The sequence below is a fragment of the Platichthys flesus genome, chromosome 14, assembly GCF_949316205.1.
Source record: "Platichthys flesus chromosome 14, fPlaFle2.1, whole genome shotgun sequence".
NCBI lineage: Eukaryota > Metazoa > Chordata > Actinopteri > Pleuronectiformes > Pleuronectidae > Platichthys > Platichthys flesus.
In genome coordinates, this window is record NC_084958.1 from 10,031,044 (window position 1) to 10,057,346 (window position 26,303).

Below are 26,303 nucleotides of genomic sequence, written 5' to 3' on the forward strand. Positions count from 1 at the left end.
TCAAGATTTTTCTTTAATGTCATATTCTATTGAACAAGCGAAAAATCCCAAATGAAACATGTTTCCTCCTCAGACAACAGTTTCACATTATTAAGAATGGAATGAAAGAGAATCTAACCAAGCAACATTAAGCCCAAAAAACTGCACAGGGCAAATCTGTAATAATAATAAACATAAATGGGAACCGCGAATAGATTTACAAAAGTGCAATTGTGAAGTACATTCACTTTGTTTGTGTATTTTAATGTTGTTATAAGTACACTGCTCAACATTTAACAGGGGAAATCCTTTTTACTTGATTGCATTCATTTAAGTCATTGTCTGAAGTATAGTTACTTACTTGTCAATTTGAAAACTATTTTACACTCATTCAGATAACGATTGCTTATTGTACAGATAGTGATGCTGTACTTTAACTTGTCACTAGATTATGTCACAGTGTGGTGCTGTTGATCTTGCAGGAGGCCACATCCCACATAATGCACGCTTTACTGCCCTAATGACTCTGTGGCTGTGAGCTGTGCTCCGTGTCAGGATGAGTCCATGTTGTTAGGATGAGCCTGTGTGCAGAAGTTGGGAGTCACATGTGTTGTTGGCGCTGAGAGTTCCAGCGCAGAGCAGCAGGAGCAGCTGTGTGCCTGCAGCTCCTCTGGGCGGACACCTCCACTGGAACCACCGCCTCTTTCTCCAACTGCACTGGGACAGATTTATGCCTCAGCTTTTCTTTTCTTTTTTTTCTTAAAACATAATTTATGACCGCCAGTCCACCCTCCAGGACCCCTCAGGGACCGTGCGGCCGCGTCAGAGAAGCGTGAAGACGACATGGGAAGCCCCGAGTGTCCGCGACGAGCGACGCTGTGGTGGAAGTAGTCCCGTCTTCGAGCAGCCGGAGAGGGAAACTTTAAAACGAGGCTTGTTTTCGGAGCTCCTGCCTCCCCTCCTCTCTCTCCCCGTAGGATTTGATTCAAAGGCGAAAACCAAGATGGCCGCCGACTCCGTGCAGGTAGGAAAAGTTGACAACGGCTGCGGGAAAGTGCGCAAAACTTGCTCCGAACTTGCTCCTACGAAGTTAGCAAACACTTTTTTTGAACTTGATGAAAGTTGCGTCGCTGGCGGTGTGCGGTGTTGTGTGGCAGTGAAGGGGCCTGGGCTGGGAGCCTACAGGCTTGTCTGGGAATCATCCATGGATCGAGGCCTGGGAAACAATTATCCAGAGTTAACTTCTCCTGAAATATCCCAGTTTCTCCCCGGTGCTGTGGTGCGGAGGCAGCGGGATTTTAACGAAGGTGGCGGCCGTTTTACGGAGGGTGTTTTCACGCCAGGGTTTGTTTTTTATTCACGTTAAATGAAGCTTCTTACACTTCTGTAGCCTAACGTAAAGTTAACCTGCGTTACCGCTGGGAAATAAACAGTCTTCCGCGTATTCCAACACACACACACCCACGCGACTATTGTTTAGTTTTATTAACTGCCTCGTAAATGTGTATTGAGGCTGAAAAGTATCACTCATATTATGTTATGTTAGCTTGTTGTCTTGACGTAAAGTTTTTTTCAAACCGGATGAAGTTCAAACTATGTCACCAACCAAGTAGGATACTCAGAAAGTTTCTATCATAACATTCACGAGCCCTATTTTGAATGTTCCAAAGGAGTGCAAGTTGAATTTAGTCTTCCAGACAGGTCCCATTATTGACCATGAGCAGTCATGACTCATTGATTAATGTGGTTTCACTTGAGTGACGTCAGACTTGAAATAGATTGATATTGTGCAAGTGTTTCAGCTCATCCACAACTTTCATCTTGAAAGTGCAGTCGGGCGTCACTGGAGCAATATCCTCCTCCATGCTGATCAGCCACACTGTTACTCATCTCTATGGAGAGCAGGGAGGAGGTTTCAGCTGATAACAAAGCTGACACCTCATTGAAAATTAAGTCTTTTTTTTAATTTTTTTTATTAATAATGTTTCCCAGAGATGGTGCTCACTAAAGCAACAGGTGGTGATGACCTGCAGCCATGTCACTGATGCTGCCTTAATCACAAGCATTAGCATCCATAGGTGCTTGCTCCATGGTGTTATTAGTAATGTGGATGGATGACCTGGGTTTGGGTTTATGAAATTAAATTGCCATATTAAACTGTCTGAAAGCGGTAATGGTAGCAGGGGTGTAGGCTTGATCCACCAGTTTCCTCCTGAGTTTGAGCACATAAATGGATAAATACGTTTTTCTTTTAGGGGGAGCTCATCATAAAAGTGATTATTATAATTAAGTAAATCATCAAACCAGACTTGAGGATATAAGCTAAACAATTTTACCCTTTTATTGAGGTTTGTGTCATGAGGCAGTTGGTTGCCACTTGCATTTATATCTAGATGGCACTTAGTACAGAACGTTGCTCTGCCAAGGTCCGATAGTCTCCTACAGAAATCTGATATTCAAATTATTCAGTCATAAATATCAGTCCCCGAAACGTGCCTGACTTTTTTTTCCTCATCAAGATCCATGAAGTATTCTTGGAGATACTAACAAAAACTTTATCTCACAATGTTCACAAGAGTGTAAAAAAATTCCTAGATTTGCCCCCTGATCTGGATCCACACTAATATCCATCTCATCCTTCCACCAAGTTTCATGGAAATCTGGTCAGTGGTTTTTGTGTACACACAGGCTTCAGGGAAGAAATTTGTTGACTTAAAAAAAAGTACAATTTGCACAAAATATCTGATATGATTTTATAAAACATTTGCACGATGTGATCATTATATTATTAGTTTAGTGAAATCATGGCATCTTTTCACGAAAAGTTGTTCACGATAAAACAAATATTGTTCAGTCCTTCGGTCCCGAGGAGACCCTTCCGTGTAACATATTTATTGAGATGCAAAAAGGATCATTACTTGCATGTCCCTCAATGGATCTTTATTTAATGTTAAAACAGGAAATGTATGTGAAGTTAACATCCATCCATTTGTTTTGACCTGCCTGTCTGTTTCAGCTGACATGTTTAATACTTCATGTGACTAGCTAAATCTAACTGACAGTGTTTGGTCTGTCAGGATTATCAGTCGTCAGTGACAGTTTGTCAGTGACAGATGACACATTACTCAACAACACACACAATAACACAAGCCCGGACTTGTGTTATGTTCCTAAGGATTGCTGTTAAGTTAGCATATTTCTAAAGTTAAAAAAAGCCCAAAACTACATCTGGAAGTCATGTTTTCACTATGAAAAGATGTGTCTATGTTTAACCAGGGTATACCAAACCATCTTAACAACATATATAACTGTTGTGGTTTAAATGGAGTGGATCCAGATCACCTCAACACAGCAAACAGTGCTTTTGTAGTTTGTTCTCCTATTGTTACATTGCGGCATCTCAGAATAAATATTTTGTCTGCCCAGCTCAGGAATGACCATTGACATTGACCTGATGTGTGAAACGTTACCTACAGTTGACGGGTGTGCGACTCATGTGAATGCTGCATTTGTGGGATATACGTTTATTAGCCTGTGTTGCTATTTCTGGTCGCAGCAGAGCACCAGGCTGTGGCCAGTTCTCTGCCAGCCAGCTGTGGGGTAAAGACAGCCGGGTGTCAGGTTGTAGGCTGAGATGGCAAGGGCTTGATTCTTTTTTTTGGTCTTTACTTCAAAAAAACAAAAAAACACAAGTGAGTCGGAATAGTGGCCTCAACTTTTCCATTGTCCTATTGTCTGAATGGAGCTCCTGTTTTAGGACTTGGAGCTTTCAGGCTTAAATACTAAGTTGACCTCCTTGCACTTGAGGTTTAGACCTAATGTTTGCTTTTACCTCACAGTTTCCTTTCATGTCGTGTACTGAAAGAGTTCCTAAAAGGTTTAGCATGAGTAGCTATCAACTGTAGGTAACCTTTGTAAGAATATTATCAACTGACTATTTAATTAGTTGATGATAAGTCTTAGATAGCAATACATGTAATAGTTTTTATTTGCAGATTAACATCCCTTATTTTGCCTTTTATATAAATTTAGCAGTCCTTTTGATTCTTTACATGTTTTGAGAATGTCTTTTCATTTGTTGCGAGCCTTGACCATTACACAGAACAGCGAGCAGTGCCCCACTGACAAGAACAAGATCCCTCCATCCATCAATATCCTTGTGCATTGTGCTATGTGTGGAAACTTTTGCTTACTATTCCTGCTTTACTTGTCTTTGATCCAAAAAAGTCGAGAGTCCCCTGAGTAGCGTCATTGACCCCGACTAAGTTTACATTCAAGCAGCGAGAAATGATAAGGCTGTACAGGTAAAAGAACAACTCGAGGAAGTATTTCAGTAACAGAGAAACCAGAGGTGAAACCAATCCTGCAAATGAGCGCCCACTTGCTTTCTTTGAATATAGTTTATTTTGTTTGATCTCAAATTCAAACGCAGACCCTGTGGGTGCACTAGCTGATTTATTACTACCTTATCTGATTGGCCTTTCATGGACTTCCTTGTATTGTTGCACAGTGAAATAGGCATTTTGGGGTGTCCTCATGCTGTCCTCATAACACATTGGGCAAACACAGCTACAGTGCAAACAAGTTTCGCTGGGTAGGCAGCTGAAGAAGAGAGGAGATTATATATTTTTTTTACTCCACACTCCATTCTTCCACCTCCAGGAGTGGTGACCTCCATTTTACCTATGAGTCATCAAGGAGGCTCTGGACCGGGATATGTGCAAACTATAGCTTCCTCTAAAGTGAGCACCTATAGAAAGGAGAGCGGGGGTGTTTCTTGTGGGCTTGGTGAGTGACTGAACCAATGGAAATCTCTTCTCACTAGATATGATGTAATTTCCCAACATAAACCTGTCAGTCAGAAGTAGAATAGATAATATGTGGGTTTCCTTCAGGTAACTCTTATGCTGAAGTTGTTTCCCAGGGGCTGATGCAACTCATCTTATGATCAATTGAATTCGTAGATGACAGTTCAAATAATATCCAATCTAAATCTGAAAGCCTTTGCTGTGTGAAATATGGCCTCTTCTCTTGGAGATGAAGTGTAGGTGATCTTTGATTGACACTAAGTGACCCACCTCCAAAATACCTGGATGCTCTGTGAAACTGTAGCATGCATAAAAGATAATGCAGCCTATATGGTGCTCTACCGACATGTGTCTTAAAGGTATAGTGCACCCAGAAATAAAATTTCTAAAATAAAACCTTTTGGAGTCTCAGGGGTAATCAGCGTTGCTGCCAAATCCAATACAATTGAAGGAATTCTTCAGACAAAAAAAAAAGACACAACATTCCTCCATACTGTGTGTGTGTGTGGTTTCATTAAAGTATCCGGAAGCACGACATTCGAACTGGACTCAAAAAGTCATTTACACAAAGTTTTAAGCCTAATTCTCCACTGAGCTCATATGACGAGGTGCATTTAGTGATCGTCGGTAAAATGCTAATGTCCGCTAGTATATCCATTTCTGGGGGACATTTAGACTTAAAACTAATAAAATCCGTTTGGAGTCGAATATGAATGTGAGGGCTTGCGGACACTTTGATGACACCACACGAGCAGTATCGAGGCATGTTATGATTTTTCTGTTGATAGGTCTGATAGGTCACTAATGTCTTCAATTGTATTGGATTTGGCTGCCACACTGTTTACTCCTAAAACTCCAGAAGTGTTTTGTGGACTCAAACACTTCACCCACCCCGCCATCGGCATAAGGTTGAGTAGATAATGATTGAATTTTAATTTCTGGGGGAACTATCCCTTTTAACTACTTTAAGGCACTCACTGATCCCAGGGCATTTTCCAGAGTGATGAGAACGTAAATGTCTGATTTAGATTCTCTGAATATTTTTTGGGACATTTCCTGCCAGTAAGCCGCCCAGTAAAATGTGTGAAATATGTATGAATAAGCCCATGTGAGAATACATCAGGACAGTGCCTGGAAAAATTGACAGCGAGTTGGCGTGTTGGTGAGATTTTGAACACATGACAGAATGAAAGAAAACAAATTTCTCAGGATGAAAAAGAAGTTCCATAAAATATTTCCAAAGATTGTCTGAATAAGGCTTTACAGTGACAATCATTATTTTTTGTGTCCGTTTAATGAGTCTTGTTTTCACTGGTCGACAAAAAGCACCATCAAACCAATTTGATCTCTAATTAAAATAGAGGAGACGTCATTCTGCTGGTTTCGCATGTTTACACTGATCTGAACCAAGCCAGCATGATGCCGTGCCAGTGTTATTTTAGATAGCAGTGATTTGACGTATAACAGAACAGCGTCTGCGTTTGTCCTGCAGGATTTCCTCTTCACACACACACACACTGCGATCAGCCTCTGAAACTATCCCCACTGCCGTCTTTTTGCCAGAACGACCATGTGTTGTGTTCTTAAGTTCAAGACCTGAACAGTTTACCGTATTTGGTACCTTCTTGTAGTTGTTGGGGTGTCGTTACAGAGCTTCTCCTCCACTACACAAGTTGCTTTCCGGGGGGTTGAGGCAACAATGGACAGCCAGCATTATGTTTTGAACTGGAGTTAATTTTAGACAGAGTCCTCTCCCTGGAGTGAGATTAGGTCCCTTCTGGGCTGCTCTGACCTCACTGAGTGAGACACTAAGAGGGATTTGGCTGTCGCTGCTCAGACAGTTTATCTTCGCTGTTGATGTCAATGGGATGGGTGAGAAAGAGAGCGTTAAATGAGTGAGCTGGAGAAAATTGCGTCGTAGCAGAGTATATGAGTGAGCGTGGCTCTCAGCAGAGCCTCTATCAGTTATGGTGTAGCTTAACCTCTGTGACCGAGGATAGTATTGATCCAACATGGCAACAGAACGTCGGTGGAGTTTGTTTGCTGATAGTGTAGCTGGTCAGGAGAACATGCATGGACTGGATTGTTCAACTGATCTAGAGATGGAGTTGACTGAAACCGATGAAGTTATGGTAAGGCACAAGGATTAGTAAAACCTTGAGTTTTGAACCAGTATCATCTGTGCCCCCTTAGGTAGCTGTGATTTAACAATAAATGGAAGCAAAGACCACCAAGCCTAAATACATAAATATCCGGATGAGAATGTGCTTTTCTTTTTTCGTATTAGAAACATGACTCGTTAAATGCAACAAGAAGATCTTGTGATAGTCACAGTGTGATGATGCTGTTTTTCACATCCCAGTGTGCCCTCATTTTATGAATAACAAGGTAATTTTCTCACACTTGCAGCAGACCTGGTACAATTTCAGAGACTTTAGACTTTACAAGTGCAAGTAGTTACAATATATACATTGAGTGAATTGAGTTGTTTCTGTTATCTGGAACAATGTGTATGATTAACTAATGTAGCGATTCTAATTTCGAGAGTGAGGGCAGGGTTCATATCATGGTTTGTAATTTGGCTCGTTAAAGCTATGGTGACTCGTAGGTTAAAAAGTTAAGTGTTGGAAATTTCATAGTTGTGACATGTAACTAAATTAACACCTCATGTTGTCAACATTAAATAATGAAGATATTTTTAAACCAAACAATTTAGATTGTGGAACTGTATGATGAAATGGAATAAACGGATTATTTACAATCCTCAGTCACAGAAATATTCTGTGATCAATAGCTTCACCAGTGCGAAACTAAATTCATCACGACCTTTAAAGCCATTCAGGAAGTGACTTTTAATCCCGCTTTAGTTAAGGTGACGGCTTTGAGGATGCAGGTCAATGGTGACTGACGGCAGCAGTGAAAACACGGCATACAGAAGCCAGCAGAAATTCAAACCACACCACTACACTGGGTTGACCTCAGATCGCGAAGGTTGAGCAACCAGTTTAAAATCCCTGATCATCAGAAATTAATATTCAGTGGATTTCAAACATTAGAACAATTAAATGCATTATTCAGATGATTGTTCATTGGAAATGATTAAAAGTATAATTTTTTTCAGAATTGGATCACACAGGTTTTGAATTAAATTCACTGGTTATTATGAAACACTCAGTGGCCACTGAGGGGAAACTATGTCTGAAGCTATTCTTCTCTTATCACTTCTTTACTGGTGGAAACTGCTGAAATATTGCAAGTTGGTGCATCGTTTTAGTCAACATCTATATTGATATGATCTGTTGGTTTAATGCAACACAAAAAATGTGCAGTTGTTGTTGTTGACATATCCACTGACCTCCCTATGTCCTCTCCTCCTCTTTCTCTGGCATCCCATTTTCCTCTTCCTCCTCCTTTCCTCCCTCGTTGACCTCTTAATCACATTCCACATCTTCCTCCTATCGCCCTTTTCATCCTTGTCCACTCCTGTCCTGCAGGGGGATGCCAGGGGCCAGCTGGTGGCGGAGCGACTGGGTCTGGGACATAACCTTGAACTATCCGACACCATGGTCCAACAAAAACTAGACGAGATCAAGGAGCAGATCCGCCGTGAGATCCGCAAGGAGCTGAAGATCAAGGAAGGTGCAGAGAACCTGCGCAAGGTAGGCTTAATGTCAAAAGGGTAATCCAGTGATTTAGTTTTGCATGTCTATGACAAAAGAGGCTAAGGCAGCTGAAATTTATGGAGCCGGTCAAGCTTCAGAAATGCTCACAGATACTCTTGTCCAGATTAACATCAGGGAAATGCCCATGTCTTTCCAACTTCAAAAATACAAAGCGTCCCCAGAACCTGAAATAGCGTTGTTTTCTCTTGCTCTGTACCCCTTGCTGTGACTAAGAAACTGACTGTTATGATTAAAAAGTTGTGGAATTTTCCTTATTAGTTGAGAAAACTGTCTTAATTATTTTCTGTCGCCTTCATTCCTCTCTCCACAGGTCACCACAGACAAGAAGAGTTTGGCCTATGTGGATAACATGCTGAAAAAATCTAATAAGAAGGTTGAGGAGCTTCACCAGGAGCTACAAGAGCTTAACGCCCACATCGTGGTCAAAGATCCTGAAGAACTGCTAGGTAACAGCACCGCACTGGAACACCACAAGAGGATTTACTTAACTTTAACCAAGTAGTCAACACAGTTAACATAAATTAATTCAACACAATTATATTGTTATGAACCATGTGCTTTTGTTTTGTGGTTAAATTGGAACCGGAACTCTTGTGGTATTTGACTAATTGGTTAAATCATTTGTCAAACCAAAAAACATTTAATGGTTTCAGCTTAACAGCGTGCTGTGGTTTTGTAAATTTTCATATGCCAAACAAGTAATGGTATAATTGAGAAAATAATCAACAGACAAAAACATAATGCGTAATAGAAAGCAAAACAAAATGGGTGCGTTTACATAGGGAACGCATGCTTTAGAGGAACAGGGTCATCTAGAGACATGCTATGTGTTTACAGTACCTGGTCAACATTTCCAGTATTTCAGGTATTGTGATCTGAAGTAAAGGTAAATTTTGCATAGCCTGACCCTCAACAGACTGAGTTGCAGTCTGTAGCCATTTCCATTTGTTGACTTTCTTGCTAGCAGCAAAAATTTCATTTTTAAGACCCATTCATCAAAGGCTTTGAGTTTTACAGTGATTTTTTTTCTCCCCCTCAGGTAAAACTTCCCAGCACAATATCAACTTCGGAGTATTTTCATATCTTTAACAACTTCATACCCAGATACTGTTTTTATTATTTACAAGTATCACTGAGTAAATAATTTTGGTAGTGTTGTGTTAGAGCTACACCTTTTTATAAACACACACAGAGCACATTGATGGTTTGGAGGTGACTCACTCTCCAGAGGCTAACATTGTTGCATTCCACATTCCAGCGACAGTTACAATGAGCTGCCGATTGTTCCCCTTCGAGGCTGTTGAAAGCCTGCTCCTGTGTGTTTTTCGACAACAATGGAATTTGTAGAGGGTTTACCACAAGAGTCATGTGCGTTCAGCCTGGTTTTGTTACACCAGTTGCCTTACAGAGTTTTTTTGCTGGTGGCGAGTGTTCGGGTGAACTCGGGAAGAGTAGGAACTGCATTTGTCTGCCTGTTGCCATCATGTCCCCTGGTACAATTGACATTAGGAAGGAGATGAGGAGGGGTGTTTGGGGAGGGAAGGGAAGGGAGGTTGTCTTGGTAAATGGTTATCTCAAGTGCTAACAAATTTAGCCTGACTCTGCGACCCTGTATCTGATGAACGAGGGCTTTCTTTGTTAGTGATGCGACGCCAGAGGAATGTTGCTGGCAGTCGTAAAATGATGGAGAGGGACTGAGTGTAGCATGAGGCAACGTCTTAAAGTATGTTGAGCTCCCGAATCTGCGAGAGACGGTACTTGTTTCCTCTGAACTAGTTGGAAGGACTTGCTCAACCACTGCAAGCAGTCCAGAATGTGTTTTTGTTCCAGGAGAGATTTAAGGGAGCTCTGGATATTCTCAGCTGAGTCTACAAATGGACCAGCTCTCAGGTACTGTCTGAGCAGCAGCAGATCAGACACAGGGTGACCATTTCCTTGGTCACATACTGTATGATATCGTTCTCATGATCTCATTCTCGTCTCGTAAAGAGACCTGCCCCAAGATCAGTAGTTTACTCCCGGAATACAAGTTCAGTCAGTTTTCCTTCGAGTCACCATATTACATCTCACATGACAACCAGTTTTTTTTTTTTTAAAGTCAGTTTCGAGTCCAGATCTCCAAGTTATGATGTAATTGTTTAGAGCGTTTTGTTAACATGTTTCCCATTAGACACAGATGGGGTCAATCTGAGGGAGGGTTCCCTTTGTCAGCTGTCCAGCAGTGACATCAGCTATTCAGTAGCTGGCTGTCTTGTCATCTGGCCCAGCGTGGGCTGCACCACACTCAGAAGGAAGGGTGGGGTGAAGGGGTCCTTGAATTCTTGGCTCGATGTGAACTTGACCAAGCCCTGATAGTAGACTGCTTGACATACGCAGCAATTTTTTACATCTGTTTCTGACCATGCATTTGTCATTTTCACGAACAGCATTCACATGACACTACAAACCCTCATTATGCAATGTGAATTTTCAGTTTCGCACCAAGCCCCTGTTCAATTCTCATTTTGTTTCCGCAGACATGTGGTTTGGAGGAGAAGTTGCAAGTGCTCACTCCGTTTTTCCTATCTTACCCTGCCTCTTGGTGAATGGGAGGGTTGCCCCATAGAGGCTAATGTCCTTCCTTCCTGCACGCTAACAGAAACCTCTGCAGTGACGCTCTCTCAGCTTGTTGAGGATCATTAGATGACTCATTTTCAGGCTTTCATGCTTCCCTTTTTCCATTTCCCACAGGTGTTCAAAACTCATTAGAGAGCGTTTTGATGAAAAATTCTGAATGAATGAATCACAGAGCTGCCTGCTGGTTATTGGTATCTGTGTTTGGCATCGTCTGCAAGAATCCCTGATGTTGCCAGTCGGGTCCACTTAAATGGACTCAACACCTTCAGTGAAATCAGATTTATATTTGAATTCACATTTCTAAGATGAGCTCCTTTATGACACCATAAACGAAACTTGCAAGTCAAGTCAGGAGAAGTCAGGCAGGTTTAGTTATTTTGCCCACCTCACATGTGTGTGAGAATGTTTTGCTATGTGCAGCAGGGATTAGTCTGGGGAGGGGTTTACCCCTCACCTTTCGAGTCCAGACATGAAAAAAAACAAAAAAAAACAGTGAGCTCATGACACAAAACTGTGGGTAGGAGGTTCCTGTTTTAGTTTTCTCTTCATCATCAATATATTATTCTTATTTGCATACACTGTAATTCCACAATGGTGTTGGCCATGGACACCATAATTCTGGTATTAAAGGGGACATATTATGAAAATTCCACTTTTGTAGTGCTTCTACACGTTAATTTGGGTATCTGGCATGTCTACTGTCCCAAAAACTCTGGAAAAAAACAACTCCCGCGATTTGTTGTGGTTCCTCTATGTCAGAAACGAAAACGCTATAGTGCGTCGAATGGGATTAGGATAGAAATAAACGTCATAGTCACACCGTGCCCATGTAGGGTGTTTCGCTACATGGCCTTGGACAAGTGAGCTAACGCGAGCCCGACTCCCCTAGCTCACAACGTTCCCCCTGGCTGGGGGAGCCCGGCTCCCCATCTAGCGTTGGCCCGGGAGCTAACCAGGCCTGCTCAGCCCGGCTAGCGTTAGCTCACTGCTGCTACCCGTCAGACATTTAAGTGGCTGCATAAACAAGGGACCCCTGGGACACCTCTAAACGTTGACTCAACAGTGTGGAAGGATGCTGCTGCTGCGCCAGCTCAAACTCCCACTGCTCCCAATGCTCCTATTGCGTGGCTGCGCTGGGGAGCTGGGGCTCTTGCAGCTTAACACAAGTAGGACAATAGTCAGATTAGGTCATTGCCATATAATAGTGTTGCATTGTATACAATTATTAGAAACGTATTGTGATACTCAACCGTTACAAATGTTACAATACCTAATACCTAAGTATCTGTTCCTTGTGAATGAGACCCAGAGAGCAACAGCTGAGGAACGGCTGCTCCGGGGAATGGCTGCTGGAAAAGGTTGTCAGTTGTTCACACTGGCTGTGGTTCGGCCTCGGTTCTGCTGCCAAGCTGCTACTGTCAGAGCTGTTTTTACACAGGGTTTATAGTGAGTGTGTGTGTGTGTGTGTGTGTGTGAGAGAGACGACAGCCGATTGCTTGAAGCTCATTACATTAACTGTAATATAACTACCGCCTTCTGGGGTTTCTTGTATAACTATAGTATTTCCTTGTTTAAAAGTAGTCCTGTGTGCTCAAACAAATCCCAGTACTATCAGAATGAATCCGTGAATCTTCCGCTCATGCAAATATTTCACAATAGGACTTAAAAATAATTCAGGCAACAGAAACGCTGAACTGCTTTTGTTTTGAAAAGGGTAGGCTACTGGAAGTGTTGTGACATATTGGACTGATAATTATTGAAACTAAATGAAAAAATTGTGGAGGAGAGCACCTCTGAACAGCAGCTGTTCCAGGACCTTTCCGCAGCCGTTGTGCTCCCGGCGACAGCGTTTCAATAAGGCGTGCGTAGAGTGCCTCCTATTAGACATGCGTTTTTTTTCTTTCTCAGTGCAGCAGCTGTCACACATGTCACATGTGCTTCTATAATAAGACTATGTTATTAAAGGTAACAAGTTATGATCTCGATCTTTACAATAACCCACATTTTATATAGCCCTATGCGATAAAAATGAAGGTTATTTATCCATTGTCAAGACCCACCAATATGCCTTAATACAAACAAACAAGACAACACTTAAACTACAACTTTATTGAGAATTGAGATAATGAGCATAAATTACATTGTAAGTTTGGTATTTCATGGAGAAGAAGCGCAAACCCAGGATTAGTTTTCACAATACTGGTAGCCTCATAAACTAATTCGGCCCTAAATTTAAATTTATCCTTTTTCGAACACTTTTTGTTGTACTTACTTGTTGTAAGTGTGGTGCCACTGGCTCAGATAGAGTGACTGTTTATTTTTTTATTAAACGAAAAGTATTGAAAAAGTATTAAAATTCAATATTTGTTATTGAAGTAAACAGTTCACCTATACAAAATACCTGAACAAGGTCATACTATGAGAATAAGCAATAAACGTATTAAGACATAGATTAGTCTGGCTGTAGTCACATAATGTAGAAGTAATTTTGCAACACCGACATATGGCATTTACCAACTGCTTGACGACGCATGCCCTGGGTTCGAGTGTAATGTCCATGTGAGTTGGAACAGAGAAGAGAGCCAATTACTTTTTCTTCTTCTCTGTTCAGTTTATTGGCGGTTGGCAACCAACATCAAGGTGCATTTCCGCCATCTACTGTGTTCAACTCCTCAGCCCTAATTGTTCTTCCTCCTCTCTGTAAGGTCCAGTCTAATGGAGTCTTGTGCTAACAAATCTCATTAAATTATAATCAGCAGCTCTCTGTAGATAAACTATGTGACAGCTGAAGTTGTTACCTGTTGGGTTTTTAGTTCTAGGTCACTTTCCAGAGCTGGCAGGACTTTAGCTAACTTCAAAATGGCTGACAGGCAAAAATAGCACTTGCGTGTGAGTTTCTATTTACAGTGAGAGTATATTTGTGGCAGACTCCAGCAGCACATAATCATATATCTGGGAACCATAAGGTGTTAACATGTACTTTCTTTCCCATCTTTACCCAGAATGCCCTCTGACCCCAGACACCCCTAACAGTGAGGCCAGAATGTGCACAAGCAGTAGCCGCCTCGCCGCCCTGAAGAGACAGAATGACATTGAGCTCAAGGTCAAACAGGGCGCAGAGAACATGATTCAGATGTACTCCAACGGACCCTCCAAGGTAAGGATTCAAATAGAGAAGGGCGGATTCACCGGACATTCTACACTTCATGTCTGGCAGCCAAGTGTGTGAACTCACACACATCACTTATATTGTTTCTAATCTCACTTGTTTAGGTTTCATTTAGTTATATTAACATTGGACTCAACTAAAGTATGTGGAATCATCACGATACATTCACACAAGACACAAGCAGTCAGATGATCGAAAAGGTTCTGAAATTAAGCATAATTTACATGTTGGCTCAACTTAAAGGTGAACAGTAAAGTCACTTAATAAACATCCATCTGTTTACAGTCACTGTTTGCAAATCAAGTTCATGGTTCAACTTTGAACTGTTGTATTTGCTTTAGTTGTGTGCACACAGTTTCCTCTACAGAAAGTGATTATTTGCAACATTTCAAGAAAGCGCTCACTTGCCATTGTAAATCCAAATTCAATGTTTTAGTGTTGCCCAAACTTAAGGGATGGGATCACAGTCAAATATAGTAACCTACTGGTTGTGAGCAGTTTAAGCCAAAATAGTTTTTTTACAGGAGCTAATTAAAGCTATGAAATTATCCAGAAATACTTGAGGGAAAACAATTGGGTTACTCATTAACTGACCTCTTAAATGTACTGTACTGTACTATCACCCCTAGTTGGGCATCCTAGCCACAGGTGGGAACCGCTGATGATTCAAGTATCTTTTTCATGGGCTGACAGCTCGTGTTTCTCCCCCCTGTGGTCCCTATTATAGCGATTTGTATTGTTTTCCCATAACCCATGGAAATGATGGCCAAAGACTCAATACGGAATATACCAGAATTATCCCTGGAAAGTCAGCGAAACCAAGACCACACCACTTCATCAGTTTTATTTACCTTCTTTATAATGAAGATCGTATACTTTAATAATATCACTTCAGGCTGGCTTGCTTATTAGACCTGGTACATGTGTTGCTCTTTTGCAAAACACAACTGAGGACAAACACACAAGCTACATAACTGAGTTGTATCATGATCCATAGACTGAAGGATTTCCAGACTCATCATCACCAGAACTGAGCTTTTGAAGCTTGAGGTAGCAAAAGTTGTTTATTTAAAAAAAAAAATTAATTTATGAAGGTGCCACAGTCATTATCGTTTCCAGTTTGAAAGCACCCCTCTACTCTTGAAGATGGCTGAATGATACATTGGCAGGTTTGCGTTTACAGCTTCACTGTAGGGGAGGAGGAAACTGACAAGGCACTGACGCCTACTGTGTCATACATAGTGCTTGTGAACAACACGGTGGTAAACACTAACCCTTGAGTCACTGTGAGTGGAAAGAAAAAGCAGTCTCCTTCAGGTAGAGACTTCTTTTTGTGGAAGGGATTAAAATAGTTTTTACTTTTGGGTGAGATATTCAGTTGTGATGTTTTGCGTTGACTAATGTGAACAGCTTTCTGAAGTACTGAGAGCCTCTCGCTCATTTTGGCTCCATCAATAGTAATTGAAGCCACTTTGTAGTAGACAGTTCAGTATAGTGTAAGGTTTCAGTGGTGTCTCCTCTACTCGGCTGGTGATATAACTCTGCATAATTTAATACTGCATCCATATTAGTATTGCCTTGAAAGTTATTTTTTAAGGAGTGGTTTAACATTTTGGGAAAATGCTCATTTGATTTCAAGCTGAGAGGGTCAGTGGATGACTGATACCCCTGTAGTCTGTATGGTAAAAAGGATGCTGCAGGGGATTAGATTAGTTTAGCTTAGCAGTGGAAACAAGGGGAAACCTTTAGCCTGGCTCTGTCCAGACCGTCCCTACGACGCTCTGCCTACCAGCACCTTGAAGACTTCCTCATTATGGGCACATCTGTATCTCGATGGCATCCAAGAAATGGTCCAGGGAGCCTCTCTGCCTTGCCAAAGAATTAGTCCTGCATATGAACCCCCCCCCCCCCCCCCCATTTAACAAAACACTGCTTTGACAGTGTTCTTGCTCTGAAAGTGTTTTATTTTAAAGAATTGTAACTCTTGTGAATGCGTGCACTTTCTAAATTTAACTTCACACGCTCTCAATTTCTGTGTAATGGAAATTTGTGCTGAATTGTACAAAAAAAAGTTAAAAGACGCAATCAAACAATAGTACTTGAATTACACCTAGCCAGACCCTGAAGGCCTTTGGTTTCATTACCTTGTGCAAGTGAGTAAAAGAGCAGGCAGTAGTACAGTAATAAGGGCTGAAAACTGCCACACAACCCGGCCGTCTGTCTGGCCGGGGGAGGTCAGTGTTTTATGTGACCTTCCCCCCCGGTCAGACAGGCTGAGAGAGGCACCTTGCAGCTATAAATAGTCTTGTCCTGATGTCACAGAGGAAATGCTTCTGGACAGAGGTCTTTCCTGTGTGAGCCGTCATCAACAACTAGGAGTTTAGCTTCAGAGGAATTCTGGGTGGAGTTTGATAACTGCACTCTGTGTATGTGTGTGCAAGTTTGCATGTATGAGAAGCAATTACAACACAATGAGATTCCACTTTCTGTTTTGTGACTAAAATGTTCCATGTGGTCACCAGTACTTTGACTCCAATTTAGGGCATAATCTGGCTTCCTGGCTGTTTGTGTTAAGTGCTCACAACAATATAACACAATCGGTGATGATAGATGTGGAGCATTTGTCCTGATGTTTAAAGTTATGTGAAGAGAACAGAAAACATTAAAACTTTTGAGACAGTCATTAATTTACATAAAGTGTTAATATTAACGATTTCCTCTTCACTCATAGGATCGCAAGTTGCTAGCGACAGCCCAGCAGATGCTTCAGGACAGCAAGACGAAGATAGAGTTCATCAGGATGCAGATCCTTAAAGCCAGCCAGACCAGCGAGTTGAGCTTTGAGAACAATGATATGATGGGTGAGTCATTGCTTTCCTTCTGTCATCGATAACAGCAGCAAGGCTTCTGAGGAGAGATGCCTGTAGTTTATTAATAAAGAAAAATTCGTCATAATAAAGAAACAACATCCGTCCTTGTCCTCCAGAAAAGCCCATCATCAGCCCGTTAGACCTGCGGGTGGAGGAGCTCTGTCACCACGCCAGGATAGAGTCTGCTGTCGCAGAGGGAGCCAAGAATGTCATGAAACTTCTGGGCTCAGGAAAAGTCACCGAAAAAAAAGCGCATTCAGAGGTAAGTCTACATGCACGTGTGTTTGTGTACTTATTTACAACAAGCACACGCAAAAAAGCTTTTCTTCACAGATGTGTTGACTTCAATGAAACTGATCCCTGTACTGCTGGTGTGCGCTAATAAAGTAAAATGGACCATGTAATTGATGTTTTTCCCTCTTTCGGTCCTTCCTTCTACCCCACACCCCTCTTTCTTTTTCTCTCACCAGGCCCAGGCTCGTTTTAATGAATCCAATCAAAAACTGGACCTCCTGCGATACTCCTTGGAGCAACGCCTCAATGAGTTGCCTAAAAACCACCCGCGCAGCAGCAGCATCCTAGAGGAGTTGTCCATGCTGTCGTCACCGGCCCTCAGTCCCAGATCTAGCCTCATCTCCACACAGAACCAGTACAGCACAGTCACCAAGCCCGCTGCACTCACAGGTGACTGGACCAAGGACACAATAATGGTTGTTGTTAACATTGTTCTGAACACTATATAACAGATGGTATCAGGTGTGGGTTATGAAAAATCAAACTTGTTTTGCTGTCATAATTACTTATGTGTTAATTTTGGCTCAATTTGCACAGTGATATAACACATACTTTTCTTTCTTGATCCTGTTTTGTCTGATGTGTGCTTAACTCGAGCACAAGTTCAATTTAAGTGAATAGTTTACTACGTTACTTTGTTTGTGTAACATTCCTTTAGTCCAAAAAGGAACAAACAGCCAGCTTCATGGAACTGTAAGGGCTTATATATAGTATTTACGATGATAAATACTTCCTGTAAATCTGATTTAACAGTGGATTAGCTGTGCTAAATTGTCTAGTTTTATCCTCTTAAGCAGGACTGAATCGCTATGAATCCTGATACTTTTTCCGACCAAAAACAAGGCTCATTTTCTGCTGAGCTTTTCATCTCTATTTCATCCTTTTTGAAAAGACGTGAACAGTGTGTTTTAATCGGTTTAATGTGTCTCTTTCAAATCTCTTACTGTCTCACTGGTTTTCATACATTGTTGCCAGGTAGAGGACACATATCATTCAGAATTATCCTCATATAAACAGGTGTTAGGCTTGAGATGGTCTGTAAGTATGTTGGCCTAAGATAAGTCATTTTTTATATTTTAAACCTGAATAAGACTAGTCTAACAGAAGAACTTACTAATCAACATATCTTAATGAAAGCAACCACAAGTAGCTTCTCCTGATAAAGTTTGAAAGTATTTCAGGAGCAGTTACAATGTGGGACAAGTGAACTTGGTGACAGATTGTGTGACTAACGGAATGTTTGTCATCCTGCCTGACTTCCAGGCACGCTAGACGTCAGGCTCATGGGCTGTCAGGACCTTCTGGAAAATGTCCCGGGTCGTTCCAAAGCTGCCTCTGTCCCTCTGCCCGGCTGGAGCCCCAGCGAGACGCGCTCCTCCTTCATCAGCAGAGCAAATCGAAACCGTGGCGTGAGCTCAAGGAACCTGACAAAGAGCGAGGAGCTCTCCAGTAAGTCGGCCGCACGTCGTACTCTATCTGAAAACTATGAACGTTGATAAAAAGCAACCAGTGAACATTAAGATTGGCTAGAAAAGTAACCTTATCTGTGATATCAGCTCAATTACAGTCCAAAATCCCACATTGTTAACACTTGTGTTTAACAAATAGAGCCTGTGTCTGTTGTGTTAGATGAGATCAGTGCAGTGTTGAAGCTGGACAACACGGTAGTCGGTCAGACGAGCTGGAGGCCAGTCAGCAACCAGGCCTGGGACCAGAAGTTTACATTGGAATTGGACCGGGTAAAACCCCCACACACATCTGCACATCTGCCCTTGACCCACACCTGTGCTGTCGACTCAGTGTTATGTTTGTGCAGCAGAGCCTAATTTCCACATCTGTTTGATGTTTTGTGTTTGTGTGGCTCTGTTGTGTAGTCTCGTGAGCTGGAGATCTCGGTGTACTGGCGTGACTGGCGGTCGCTCTGTGCCGTCAAGTTCCTCCGGCTGGAAGACTTCCTGGACAATCAGCGTCATGGGATGTGTCTGTACCTTGAGCCACAAGGGATGCTGTTTGCTGAGGTACACACACGCACACCTACACACACACACACACACTGGCTAGTTCCATATAGGGATACACCTTGTGTCATTAAAACACCTTACATACAGCCTCTGGTGGGCAGATACTTTTGATACAGTGAGTGAGTAAAATCCAAAACCAACATGAAATATCTTGTTATTGGCATTTCTCCTTATTGATCTTTTGATATCTCTTATCATTTTCTATTTTGACAAGAGTAAGGAAAATTGGTCCTCTATAAAAAGTAACATTTTCATTGATCCTGTGTGTTTCATTGTAATATTTTGCTGCAAGTGTCATGATCATATCTCAAACGTACAATGAAATTGGATAATTTTTTTAGCTGCATTTCTCACCTGAATGGAACTGCATACATTCTATTTCATTTTAGTTCAAGGTTGGTCTCTCTTATCTTTCTTATTTATGACATTTTATTGATGCACCAACATCTTATCATTCACCCATGCATTTCTTCATCCACATTACCTGTTTAATATTAAACTGTACTCCCTTAACAGTACATCATATATATGTGTATGTGTGTGTATGTATATATATATATACATACACACACAAATTGCTGCAGCTTCTGACTCCTCATGATTTTGTTTTGTTTAGGTCACATTTTTCAACCCCGTCATTGAGAGACGACCAAAGTTACAAAGACAGAAGAAGATTTTCTCGAAGCAGCAAGGTGAGACATGACTGTCAGCACATCACACTTTATCAAGATGCACTATTATTATTCTCAGACATCAGTGATAAGATTAGTTAAAACAGGGATGGGTGTAGTGTCTAAAAATAGTTATTAAATTTTATAACTTCAGTGTTAAATCTGTTTTAACCACAAATCAGTTGTTGGGTAGCTAAAAGAAAGAATAGAATATTTGTGTTATTCATAGACACCACTCCTTTCATAGAGGTTGTTCTTATCTTTTTCTCTGCTCCTGAGAAACATCATCACCGTTTGTCTCTTTCACTTTGGCGTTGTCAGGTAAAACGTTCCTGCGAGCCCCTCAGATGAACATCAACATTGCCACTTGGGGCCGCCTGGTGAGAAGAGCCATACCAACTGTCAGCACAAACTCCTTCAGCCCGCAGGCCGCTGAGACTGGACAGAGCAGTCTGCCTGGTTCACCTACACCTTGCAGGTACATGGAGCACACCTGCACATAGATGTAGACAGTGCAAAGACGTTTGTAACTCATTGTAAAACTCGAAGGGCCCTCAGAAGAGGACAAAAAGTAATTAAGTGCCGCAGTCTCAGTAGCATTGATGTCTGTACTAAACTGTACCTCTGTTCTATCACAGTGACCCACTGGTGACCAAACTGGACTTTGACAAAGACCCCACACCAGGACCCAGACACTACCCAGTGCCCGATGACATCAGAGAACCACTGGTGCAGGAAAAGATGCCCGACAAGGAGGAAGTACAGGTACAACCTGTAGTGTTGATAAGGCACACTGATGTAATCACTAAAAAGACAATCGCAGCTGAGCTCATTTTCTGTTCATACAGAGCTTCACTCCTGTAGAGGTATCTTCTCTAACGCTCCATACTGAGCCCTGGAAGAGGAGAAAAACCTTAGTAGTGATTCTGTATCATCAATGAACAGACTCTCAAATACAGTCAGTTTATGCAAACGGAGATGAATCCAATTGTTTGCCCACTGTCTCATAATGAAACGTTGTGTAAGCCTTGCTTTTAATTAAACAATTCAGGTATTGTTCACATTACCATCTCTATTGTTTGAGAATATCAGTTGGGCTGGGACTGAAGAAGTAAAGTAATAATGATTTATTCGGACAAACTTAGCTTTACATTTTATTAAGTTAATTTAAATTGTTGTGACATTGTTTCTTCAAAATAGTTATGTCCCTGCAAATGAACACAGTCTTCCATCTCTCATAGATGTATAGATCTTTTATTATAACAATATTAACTTATTTGTGTAGTATATTACATAAGCAAAAAACATGTAGTTTTAGTGCTCAATTGTCAACATTTTTAGTTGACCAAAAGCCCAATTAAATGACTATTTTATCCACTCTTATCTATTTTCCCCATATCTCTCACATGTTTTGCTGTTCTCCTGTTTAATTTCCTCTGCGCAGGATGCGCTCGCCTCATTTGACTTCTTGAACAAGAGAAACAGTATGGTGGTGAAGGGGGATCTGGATGGAGGGGGGGAGCAGGACATCCAGCACCCGGACCTGGAGCTCACTGCCTTCCAGAAAGACCCGGAGATAAGGTGAGAGAGAGACACACGCCTGGTGGGTTTGTGTTACTTGTAAAGGCTTCAAGGGAATTTCATATGAAAGTTCTTTAAATTGGAAACAGGAAAAAGGAACTATTTCCATAATATGTTATATTCAGTATTGGTCTGTTTATGATTTACAGACTCTATGAATCAGGAAACAATAGTGTGACAGAGAAAGATCATTGATGCTCACACTTTTTCGGGAACCTGCCTCTAGGTTTTCTACTGTACCATTTTATTTTCATGCTGTGGACCTTGCAGATATAAAAAAGTAACCGTTGAAATAGTTGCATGAGGATAAACGCTGCCCTCTGGCTTGGACTTTTCATGCTGCAGAAAAAATGACTTGTGTTGTATGCTGCAGCCTGTTATCTTTTATTCTAAACACCATCTGCAGGTTAGTCTACACTGAATCCTTCATTCTCCTTCTTTACTGATGCAAACACTTATTTCTTCCAGGGAAGAAGAGCAGTTCCACTTCAGCCTCCAAGACTTTAAATGCGTGGCGGTCCTCGGACGTGGTCACTTTGGAAAGGTACATTTCTTGTGATGATCAACAGAGGGCTGCAGCGAACGCTCATGTTTAATGTTGACTGATCTGTTCTGTTTCTGTGATTAATAAATTCATAAAAGCTGAGGTAAAGGGCCATATTTATTTTTAAATCACATTTACATGTTTGGTGAGTTTTTTTACTCATATATGACAAATTAAAGCATCAAATCCTAATGTTTTAAGAAGTTGAAACCGGATCATGTTTTCTGGAAATGTATCGGAATAGTGGATTCATCTTCTGTCGGTGGCCAATCGTATTCATGTGCCGATCCTTTAAGCTCTTACACTGCAAAGTAAGGATTAAACATAAGATGTTCATGTCTGTTCTCTGCAGGTGTTGCTAGCGGAGTATAAAAGCACCGGTGAGATGTTCGCCATCAAAGCTCTGAAGAAAGGAGACATCGTGGCTCGTGATGAGGTGGACAGGTAAATATTTCAAATTGATGCTCAAACTCTAAAATAGGAGGTTGAAAGAAAGTCTTTTCTCAAGCTACACAATTCATCCTCCTCTGCTGCTGCGACTTCTCACGCCATCTTTTCATCTCTTCTAGTCTCATGTGTGAGAAGAGGATTTTCGAGGCGGTCAACAGCGTCCGCCACCCGTTCCTGGTCAACCTGTTTGCGTGTTTCCAGACACAGGAACATGTCTGTTTTGTCATGGAGTACGCGGCGGGAGGCGACCTGATGATGCACATCCACGCTGATGTGTTCGCTGAGCCCCGGGCTGTGTGAGTTACCAGACCTCTAACTACTTAGTGGACAAGTTCTCACTGTAAATGATCCTAAAGTGAAGTGTTAATGATTCATGATTGTCTCTGTTGATGATGTATCATGTATCTGATTGGCTCATGGGTGCCTTCTTTGTTAATGGGCAGTAATATAGTTTTTACTTTTTATATCTGATCTAAAGTTAGACCTGCATTTGACCTAAATCCACATACATTTGATTCGATTCCCTCAGTTCTACACTACAATCTGGGATGTCACTCCTGCGAGGCCTGACATCCCATACTTTATGTGTTTGTACCTTGTTTCTCTTCTTCAGGGAAAATGAATTAGAAGTCATAACATTTTGTTCTGTACCTTAACAGATTCTATGCAGCCTGCGTTGTTCTGGGTTTACAGTTCTTACATGAACACAAGATTGTCTACAGGTAACAGTTTGCATCATTTTTAATACACTATTTATTAATATTCAAAGCATTCAAGTCTCATATATAATGCTGATTCTTGTTAATTTGCAGGGATTTGAAGCTGGACAATCTGCTCCTGGACACAGAGGGCTACGTGAAGATCGCCGACTTTGGACTTTGCAAAGAAGGTAAATGTGGAGAAGATGCAGAATTAAAAAGATTCAGACTGTTGTTGTTGAATCCAGAGGCCAGATGACAGAGGACAGATTACTCTGTAGGGTTTGTTGTTAAACTGCGTCCGTGTTGCTTTCAGGAATGGGTTTCAGGGACCGCACCAGCACCTTCTGTGGCACCCCCGAGTTTTTAGCCCCTGAGGTTTTGACTGAAACCTCGTACACCCGCGCTGTGGACTGGTGGGGACTGGGCGTCCTCATCTTTGAGATGCTGGTTGGAGAGGTGAGTCCGTTCTTTCTCTTCATTAGACACTGAATATTAATGTCCTGTTACTTCGCCCTTTGACCCACACAATCCTCTGAGATAAAGATGATTCATCTTCTTCATTTCGCCACGTCTCGTGTAGTCTCCTTTCCCCGGCGACGATGAGGAGGAGGTGTTTGACAGCATCGTCAACGATGAAGTCCGCTACCCACGATTCCTTTCAACTGAGGCCATCTCCATCATGAGGAGGGTGGGTAGATTCACATTGTAAATAACCAATACGTGTGTTTTCACAGGAGTTAATCAGTTTTAATATTATGTTTTATTCTTCTTTTGTTCAGCTTTTGAGGAGGAGTCCAGAGCGACGCCTGGGGGCAGGAGAGAAGGACGCAGAGGAGGTTAAGAAACATCTATTCTTCAGGGTAAGAAGCAGAGAATGAAATGCTCTGCGTTGGTTTTTCCTTTTTTTTTTGTTTTTAGGAAGAGTTTGACATTTTACTTTGAAGAGGTCCAGGCTATGTGTTTCTCCCTTTCCGGTCTTAATGCTGCTACTTTTTTGACACTCTGTCTCTCGGCAGCACATGGATTGGAACGGTCTGCTGGCAAAGAAGGTGAAACCGCCGTTCGTGCCGACCATCCAGGGCTCCAGCGACGTCAGCAACTTCGACGATGAATTTACCTCAGAGGCTCCCATCTTAACCCCCCCCAGGGAACCCCGAGTGCTGCGCTCTGAGGAGCAGAACATGTTCTCTGACTTTGATTACATTGCTGACTGGTGTTAGCTTCACATGACTCCTCTCTCTCCACACACGCACACTGTGAACCAACCAACACAGCAGTGACTGTAGCTCAAGTGTTTTTAAAACGCTTCCTCCTCCTCCAGGCCCAAACCGTTGAGGAGGAGCAGCGGACATGGCTCCTCGAGCCTTCGGGCAAAAACCTTGTGCCATTGAGAAGAAAATTAAGTTGCCTCCTGAGGACCCCCACTTACTTTTTTAATCCACATGAAGAACTTTTTTTTAAAGAAACAAGAACAAAAGAAACTCTGTTGCTGGAGAGTGAAGGAGGAGGGATGCTGTGTCCGTTGTCTGACCACTGAGAATGTTTTTCATATGAACTCTGAGAAGACAACAACAAATCACAATCCTGTTATTCAGTGTCACTGTCTTCAGTTTGTTTTGATCTGTACAGATTATATTCAGTCGTATATTTTATTGTCATGTCTTGTTTTATTTGCAAAGCCCTCGCCGTAGCTTTAGGACATTTTTATCTCACTGTAAAGTTTGACATTTCTGCCGCCATCGTGTGTGAGACTGGTGTTCAGTGAATTTTTCAAAAGTGCTCAAAGCATCATTGCTGAACTGCAACAAGCATCTTGACTACTACTGCTGCTCCTCGACTTGAAAAACAAGTAAACACTTCATTTCCATGTGTGTCCGGGCCCGGCCCTTGTTCACGACCCAGTTTAACAACTGGTTTTCTAACTTTGCATGTGTGCCCAGAAGATCCCACACAATAATAATAATAATTCTCTGATGTAAAACAGCAGTCATGCTTCCTAAGCTGTTAATAAGTGCCCGTCACAGAGTTTCATCTGGAAGCTTCACATTGGACACTCTGAACATTTGGGCCAGAACAAACAATGCAGAATATTTAAATGTCTCTGACGCCCTCTAGTGGCTCTGAAGCTGAACTCAGTTCTGAAGATGGAAGTACCTCATGATGTCTCTGCATCTTTGAGGAATACAAATCCAAACTTGATATTAAATCCTTTTTAATTGTCAGACCTGGGTTCAGCTGGCTCCTGTATTTCCTTGTATTCCACATTGAAAGGTCAGTTGTGGATATCAAATCATTTTTTTTCTCATTACCTCATTAGTGAAGTTGAGTCTCACCGTTACAGCTACATGACCAAATCCTTCCTGTTCCTTTTATAGCAGCAAACAAAATCTTTGACTGAAAGTGAACCTTTTGACAGATTATTTCTTTGGCCGGGGGCGGAGCAGATTAAAGTTAATTTAGGTCTAAACGACATTTAAATGCTCGCCTAACTGTTTCTGTGACTTTTTTTTAAGCTGGAACAGTGAACCAGCAGACGACTCTTGTCAGTTTGCATGTTGAATATGAATTGACTCTAATGTTGCAGACCTGTTGATATGAAACACTACAGGGAAGGGCAGGGTATATTATATATACATACTGTATGTACACAATTAAGCTGAAAGCACTAATTTTATCAATAATTTTAATTATGTACGTTTCTTAATGATGAAAATAGATTGTACAAAGTTTTTCCCTTTTTTTTATTCTTTGCTTGTGCATGTCGCCAGAGCAGAACTTTATGGATGGTACACACCGATACCTGAGTCACAACAGTCACTGTTCCCCCTGGTGTAAAAAAAAGGCATTTTCGCAGTCTGTTGCCTATCATGAATGCACAAATTAAACATTTGTAATAGTTCCTTCGCTTTTATTTGT

The 26,303-nt window shown here is 41.6% G+C and overlaps 1 protein-coding gene across 1 annotated transcript; it reads left to right on the forward strand.

The window, feature by feature from the left end:
• The first annotated feature begins 515 nt into the window (after positions 1-515).
• pkn2a (protein kinase N2a) lies at positions 516-26,286 on the forward strand. The gene is made up of 23 exons (XM_062403911.1): positions 516-1,003; positions 8,282-8,446; positions 8,781-8,916; positions 14,089-14,243; positions 16,987-17,116; positions 17,242-17,387; positions 17,596-17,809; positions 18,683-18,868; positions 19,049-19,158; positions 19,294-19,437; positions 20,057-20,132; positions 20,433-20,589; positions 20,750-20,876; positions 21,556-21,692; positions 22,161-22,236; positions 22,589-22,680; positions 22,806-22,982; positions 23,346-23,408; positions 23,499-23,575; positions 23,701-23,843; positions 23,968-24,075; positions 24,167-24,247; positions 24,404-26,286. Exons 1-23 carry the CDS (start codon positions 983-985, stop codon positions 24,605-24,607), a joined length of 2,925 nt encoding a protein of 974 aa, XP_062259895.1. The 5' UTR covers positions 516-982; the 3' UTR covers positions 24,608-26,286.
• Positions 26,287-26,303: the final 17 nt, after the last annotated feature.

Bases quoted from the DNA above. Each gene is read 5' to 3' on its own strand.
- pkn2a (XM_062403911.1), top strand. From the start codon at position 983: ATGGCCGCCGACTCCGTGCAG. The intron at 20,133-20,432 runs GTGAGACATGAC...TGGCGTTGTCAG, and splicing joins GATTTTCTCGAAGCAGCAAG to GTAAAACGTTCCTGCGAGCC. The intron at 23,576-23,700 runs GTAAATGTGGAG...TGTTGCTTTCAG, and splicing joins CTTTGGACTTTGCAAAGAAG to GAATGGGTTTCAGGGACCGC.